Source organism: Aedes aegypti, chromosome 3, assembly GCF_002204515.2.
Source record: "Aedes aegypti strain LVP_AGWG chromosome 3, AaegL5.0 Primary Assembly, whole genome shotgun sequence".
Lineage (NCBI taxonomy): Eukaryota > Metazoa > Arthropoda > Insecta > Diptera > Culicidae > Aedes > Aedes aegypti.
Genome location: NC_035109.1, coordinates 291,701,012 through 291,708,841, shown reverse-complemented (window position 1 = coordinate 291,708,841; position 7,830 = coordinate 291,701,012). Strand labels below are relative to the sequence as shown.

The window sequence follows — 7,830 nt, the reverse complement described above, 5'->3', positions numbered from 1 at the left end:
CTTGAGTCGATTTTGCACTGGTAGAAAAACGTCGCAAGTAACTGAATAAAACGGCTTACAATTTTGTCATAACAATTCTTGTGTGAAACAATAGGAACTCCACAGTTTTTGAACGCGAGCTCATTGTATGCAAAATTTAAGCAATGTACACATCGAAAAAAATGTTAAAAACGCGGTTCATTTTAAACCAGTTTTAGATGACAGGTTGTGATTCTTCTGAATTAATTTTCTCAAAATCTTTTGGAAGTTACTTACGTCGATTTGAAAAAGTAATCGAGAATAATTATAAATAAATCGAGAGGGATTCGCGATAAGGGCCTATCTGACAAATCAATAACAGTGAGAAAATAACCAATGAAATTTTCATGTGCAATTTTTAATCCCAATTGGAGAAAATATACTCCAACTTTAACTATTTCACTTTAATACACATTTCATAAACCTAGTTTCAAAGTCATCATCAATACCACACACATCTCCTTCAATATTCCTAGCTATTTCGTAATAAAAAAATATTATAAGGTTTCGCCTTAAACGCACTCAAGAATGCCACTATCGCCCAATGTTATGAGCCTGTAATCGATATTATTTTCAGTGTCGCCTATTATTTTGCGCCGTGTTTTCATTCTGGTTTCAATTAAGCCCGCCATGTACGCCGAGTTTATTTTTTGTTTGCAGTGTCGCCGTTTACTCTCGCCGTGTTTTGATTTCGATTTCAGATGCGCCCATCACTTTGATCAACAAAAACACAGGCGTAATCAATACAGTGTGTGGTTTTGCATGAGGTGAAGTTTCGTCTTCTACAAATATGCGTTTTTTGAATAGTTAAATTATCGGAAGGGGAAAAGTTCAAGTGCAGTGAATAGACAATCAAGTTACAATTTCATCGCTATAGTTTCTTAAATTGTGTACATTTTGTCAGTTTCGCCTGATTCACGTATCTTTCTAGAAATGTTGGTCTTGATTTCTACCGGATACATAATAATAAATAAAGAATTCAAGACTAACAATTCAAAAGGCCTCATCTCCAAAAAGTAAACAATGAGAAAAATGCAATCTCGTTTTGTCAAACAATAAATCAAATTTAAATTATGAATTTAAGCTTTTTATGTTATTTTATCGTCCAGAAAGTCGATGGATAAACTGATTTATAGCTATGACTATTCATAACTATCATTTTAGCAAAAAATCCTACTAAAAAACGAGTCAAAGGAAATGAGGCTTTTATTTCACCAAAGGCTGTGCAGCCCTTTTCATTTGTGCCCATAGACGCCGGCCGACGCTGATGAGGCCTGTGAGTTGACGCCTTTGTTTACTCTAAAATGTGTTGAGGCCTTCTAGTTGTGGCTTGTTTTTTCATCATCTTCAGATGTGGCCTTTTGAAAATCATTCAAAATTCATGATAAAATACGATAATTGAAGTGTAGAAGAGTTTACGTGGTAAAGCAAGGTACATGGGATCTCTGCAGCAAGAGGAGATTCGTGCGGTCGATTAAATATGTGATTTATTCAATCATCGTCATCGATAAACATAATGGATGTGCTGAGCGAGAGTGTCGTCGAGCAATTATATGGAAATATTTGTTCAATTGAAGTAATATTTCAATTGAACGTTATGTTTCATGCAATTGTAACGAAATCGTGTTGTTATTAATAAGTCGTGATGTACAGACATGCTGACACAGGTATTATTAGGTAGTATGATACAAAATACATCACTCCACAGGAACCCGACGGAAAATTTGATTATGTTCGCCGTTGAGACTATCGCTGTGTAAAATAATACATGGAGCGGAGCGGCTGAAGTATAACTTGTATCTTCTAAGTAAATTTGAAACATTTTTTTCGTAATTTTAGTTGCAATTTTGATGTTTGTTTAATAGGCTTCAACTCGGTTTCAAGTAAATATAGAAATGGGGCCTTTTTGGAAAAAGGCCGCATTTGCGATTAATATCCTAATTATCGGGAAATGAGATGGGGCCTTTTAGAAAAATGATATTTTTTCAACTTTCATGCATATTTTTGCATGACTATTGTATGTTACAGTAAGAATAGGCTCTTATACACTTAAATCAGCAGAAACCTGATTTGTTTACATTTTGGACTTGAGGCCTTTTCAATTGTTGGTCTTGAATTATGAAGACTGGTTGGTCGGGAAGGGATAACATTACGTACCAACACCACAGTAGATTTTCGTTTTAAAAAACACTAGCCACCACTCCCTTGGCTTTGAGTCCACTTTTTGACGTTTCCTCTTCCCACTTGTCCTGTTTACAAATACGCCTGTTGTAACATGCGATCGTTGGTTTCGCGTCGTGCGGCCATAATTTCGCGACCAATTTTTAGTGTTTTTCGTGCGTAATAAAGTGCTAGAAATCATGAAGTTTTCAACATCCAACGCCAAATGTGCGTCCTACGTGGGCAAGCACACGTTATTCGTCGGAACGCACACGGGATCGTTCAAAAGTAGGTAGCAAAAGTTTGCGCTCCGGCGCGAACACGTGCACACTGATGTATTGACACTGTTTTGATTCTCCGACCGGCAGAGCTGGAACCATTTCAGGATCATCCGTACCGACAGACGAACCTGCAGCAAATTACCGTTCTGGATAAAACGTCCAAGGTGACGTGCTTGGCTTTTGGGAACAAGGAGCAGACGGAAATCCTGCTCGGGAGGGCGAACCACTTCGTGAAGGTGTTCGATTGCAACAGCGAGGACAACAGTTCCAGCTTCGAGGTCGGCGGAGAAGTCGTCGGACTGGGACGATCCAATGGGTAAGATTAGTTGGTCATCCTTTACTCCTGACAGGGAGGCCGCTCAGCCGGGAAATTAGGAAAAACCTTGGGAATTTGAAATCCAGGGCTGGTAGCGAATCACTTTTAGTGATTTGCTCACTATATTCGACCTGGTCACCAAAAGTCACTATTTGTAACGAAGTTACTAAACTCACATTTTTTTTCGGAAAATTGGTCACAAAAGTCCTGGTAACAAAGATATAATATTCTGTAATACAGTAAGGACGCCATTCACCGCTCATTTAACAGCATTTCAACATTTTAAATTCTGTCATAAATCAGTCGTTTGATATTTTTCATAACTTTTTGCGCTAGACGCAAGACAAACCATTTGTTTTTGTAGGAAAAAAGTTGAAATGTGAAAAATGTATAATGGTACCGAATGACATGTATGCTAATAATACAGGTTTAGGGCGCCATTCACCATTCATCCTAAGTATGAGGCCCTATACACAGCACTAGTTGGAATCAATTTACTTTCATTAGCTGGTTGTTATCTTTGTACTGTAGTACGACAACATATTTAACATTATCAGCTAAGAAGCATTTTTTGATCTGCCATAGTAAAATTATTGTTGAACTCATATTTATTGCCTTAAACAGCCTAAAATTATTTTTTAGAAAAAATGTATAAGATAAAATCATATAAATTTCATTCTGATACAATCCTTCTTGGTTTACCAATACATGCTAATAACTTTTATAGCAAAGATTTGTTCATATTTTTCAAAATAATTTAATGAGCGGTGAATGGAGCATGAGCGGTGAATGACGTCCTTACGGTACATTAACAACAATTATTGTAATAATAGTAATTGGTTTCTTTTGTTTCAAGCAATTGGTTTCCTGGAGAGATCTTTGGCAGATTTTTCTTACCATTTTTACCGGTTTCTTACTAAACCGACTACAGTTTTTTACATGCTTTTAAACACACCCTGTCCTGGATAATTAATAATATCTTCTAACTTCTATCGTCCTCTCGAATAGCTGTATCGTGGCAGGAACGTCCAACGGAACGGTTAAAATTGTCAAATCGGAATCGATCGAATTTTCAGCCGGAGACAACTTGTGCAAGCTCCGGGTTTCCCTGGAAGATCCAAACATGATGGTAACCGGCGGAAAAGGTCTCAAGAACATCATTAAAGTTTGGGACTTGGAACACCAGAAGGTTAGCTTCGCCGCGAAGAACGTCAAAAAGGACATGCTCGAACTGGAGCAACCCGTCTGGGAGAACGATGTTGTATTCGTGGATAAAAACACCGTGGCGTCGTGTTCACGGCATGGTTACGTCCGGGTGTACGACTTGCGTGGCCAGCAGCGGCGCCCCGTTCAAGCCTATGCCCCACCAGAAGGAAACGACGATCAGCTTTCGTTCAGCTGTTTGACCAACCATGGCGAGTATCTGTACGCCGGAACTACCACCGTTGGAACCCGTGCCTTTGACATCCGTCGCATGAAAAATCACATTCACGTGTACAAGGGTTTCACCGGGACGGTTACGAGCATTGATGTGGACTCGACCGGAAGCTACATTTTCACGTCCTGTCTGGATAGATATGTCCGCGTTCACAATACCCAGAAAACGGCCATGGTTTATCAGTGTTACGTCAAGTCCAAACCAACTCAGATTCTCTGTACGGATTACAAGGAAAAGGTTCTCGCCGGTCAAGAAGAGGACGACGACGATTTAGTGCTGGTCGAGGATGCCAACGAAGAGGACGTCGATTCGGAGTACGAGGATATGTTTGCGAAAATGCAAACCGTGAGGTAAAATCAATCATATTATATTGTTTGAAATAATTGTATTGAAGATCTTTATTAATTTTCAGTGAAAAGGTTGCTTCCAAAAAGAGGAAGCTGGATAACGATCAGGGTGAAGGGACGAAAAAGAAACCGCTGAAGAAGAAAGGTAAAAAGGTTAAATAAAACATTGTTAAGGTAAGTCATTAAATCGTATTTATTATTAATAGAACAAAAGGAAAGCATTTTGTATGTTGAACCAAGTGTTAAACATAATCTTTATTCGTGATCTAATCCAAAGCCAAGCTGCGAAGGTGGTGCTGTTCTAGAATGGTATACACGTTCAGAATAAGTCGAATCAACCCGTAGCAGCTATCAAACCAACTTTGTTATCATGAATTACGTCGCATAAGATTACAGATTAATTACAGATTTTCGTTATGCAAATTTCCTTGACTTCTCTGGGCATAAAGTATCATCGTACCTGCCACACGATATCTAATCTAATCTTCTTGGCATTAACGTCCCCACTGGGACAGAGCCTGCTTCTCAGCTTAGTGTTCTTATGAGCACTTCCACAGTTATTAACTGAGAGCTTTCTATGCCAATGTTGCCATTTTCGCATTTGTATATCGTGTGGCAGGTACGATGATACTCTATGCCCTGGGAAGTCAAGGAAATTTCCATTACGAAAAGTTCCTGGACCGACCGGGATTCGAACCCAGACACCTTCATCATGGCTTTGCTTTGTAGCCGCGGACTCTAACCACTCGACTAAGGAAGACCCTGCCACACGATATACGAATGCGAAAATGCCAATTTTGGCAAAGAAAGCTCTCAGTTAATAACTGTGGAAGCGCTCATAAGAACATTAAGCTGAGAAGCAGGCTTTGCACACTTAGATTCTATCACAGATTTCTGTGAAATTTCACCGAAATCTCAACAGCAGATTTTTCGGTGATCCGTTCGGTGATTTATTATTTCACAGAACGATCTGTAAAACTGATCTGTCAAAAGAACCAAAGTGTTCGGTGATTTTGTACAAACGTTCTGTGAATTTAATGTTTGTTTTTGAATATTTCACCGAACAGTTCGGTACTGTTTTACAAATTTACGGTGGTTTATTGGCTATTCAATTTGCATTTCACCGGACGATTCGGTATATGTTTACAGAATTCCTGTTAAAAGAAAAAGTATTTTTACTTCGTATATTCGGAGATCTGATTTTATTCAAATCATTTCGAAGGGGTGCTGCTTTCGAAATGATAAATGACGCAGATGTAGTTAGACCTTCAAACGCGATAAATGGAATTAACGGTGTTTGAAAATGAAAAAACTTAATCTCTATTTTCCACTCTTCATGTTGATTCAAATTTAAAACAATGAAACTGATAACTACAGGACTATCAACCACTTCAGACTATTTTTAGAAGTTCTCTCATAGGTTCTAAATACCTTACATTTAAAACTGCAACACTATTTTTTCACTTTGTTTATCGTTAGATGAAACAAGTCTAGAAAGATTCGCGAATCAGGCGAAACTGACAAAATGTACACAATTTAAGAAAATATAACGTTGAAATTGTAGCTCGATTTTCTATTCACTGCACTTGAACTTTTCCCCTATCGATAATTTAACTATTCAAAAAACGAAAATTTGTAGAAGACGAAACCACACACTTTATTGATTACGCCTGTGTTTTTGTTTATCAAAGTGATGGGCGCATCTGAAATCGAAATCAAAACACGGCGAGAGTAAACGGCGACACTGCAAACAAAATATAAACGGGCTTAATTGAAACCAGAATGTAAACACGGCGCAAAAGTAATAGGCGACACTGAAAATAATATCGATTACAGGCTCATAACATTGGGCGATACTAGCATCCTTGAGTGCGTTTAAGGCGAAAGTTTATAATATTTTTTTAGTACGAAATAGCTAGGGAAATTGTAGGAGATATGTGTGGTATTGATGAGGATTTTAAAACTAGGTTTATGAAATGTATATTAAAGTGGAAAGGTTAAAGTTTGAGTATATTTTCTCCAATTGGGATTAAAGATTGCACATGAGAATTCCATTGGTTATTTTCTCATTGTAATGGAGTTGAATGAAATACACGCTTACACGAGGAGGTAACTTTTTATTCTGCTCTCTAAGGTAACAGACTGGCATAACTGTGTTGCCAGTTCTAATGATTAACTACATATCTCTCTTATTTCAATTTAATAAAGTTGAGAAACACCGAATAACCTTTAGCTTAATCAAGATGATAATCGTCGTAGCGTTTAGGACGCGTTGACTGCCGGCTGGGTCTGAACATTTCAGCAGGCTCCTTATTGGTGTCCTCTTCCGTGATTAAGGGTTCTTCACGATTCACTGATGTCGATAGTGTCAAATCCAGTTGTGTATCTTTCTCTGTGATAGAAGGACGTATCAATGGTTTCACATGTGATGTGTTACGCTTGTACGTCTGTCCATCTTGAGTTTCGAGTGTCACGCTGTTACCATGTCGTTCGATTACTTTCGCTGGAGTTGGTAAAAACTTAGAAGCCAGCTTGTTTTGTGGTAGCATGTTCTTCATTAGCACTTCGTCCCCAACTGAAACTGCTGACTCCTTCGCACCAACTTTTTCGTCCCTGTAGATTTTCGCTTGGTACTTCATCATTCGATCCCGATCACGTATCTCGCTGTCGTCCAGAAATGGCATCTCAAAGTGGGGAATCAAATCGCGAAATCTCCTTCCGAACATTAATTCCGCCGGTGGTACTCCCGTCACGGAATGTGGGGTGAGAGAGTACATGTACAGATATTCTTGAAGAGCCACTTTCCAATCCGTGTTATGTTGCTTGCTTATTCTCAATATTTTCAGGATCGACCGATTTTGGCGTTCAACCTCGCCATTTGCACTAGGATAGTATGGCGTGGTGTGGGTCATCTTGATACCGTTGTCGATGCAGTAGTCTCTCATCTCCTGGCTTGAAAAATTCCTAGCGTTGTCGAATGTCAACACTAGCGGAAGTCCCATCCTAGTGAAAGTTTCCATTAAAAACCGAATTACATCACGACAGGTTGTTCTGGTCATCGGTTCTGCCAAAACATATCGACTGTAGAGGTCAATCAACACGAATACATAGCTGTTATCTGGCAGTGGGCCGAGAAAATCACCCGCTAGGTGAACCCATGGAGCAGCTGGCAAGTCCCGGATACACAAAGGCTCCGGCTTTTCGAAAGGAGCAACAAGTTGGCAATCAAAACATTCTCGACAACTTTTGTCTGCATCTGCGTCCATTCCA

General features: G+C 39.0%; 1 protein-coding gene across 1 annotated transcript; it reads left to right on the top strand.

Moving 5' to 3' along the window:
* Positions 1–2,259: 2,259 nt before the first annotated feature.
* Positions 2,260–4,747, top strand: LOC5575218 (WD repeat-containing protein 74). Its single transcript, XM_001655574.2, has 4 exons — positions 2,260–2,466; positions 2,547–2,775; positions 3,784–4,563; positions 4,626–4,747. The coding sequence occupies exons 1-4, from the start codon at positions 2,379–2,381 to the stop codon at positions 4,720–4,722; spliced, it is 1,194 nt and encodes a 397-aa protein (XP_001655624.2). The 5' UTR covers positions 2,260–2,378; the 3' UTR covers positions 4,723–4,747.
* The last annotated feature ends 3,083 nt before the right edge of the window (positions 4,748–7,830 follow it).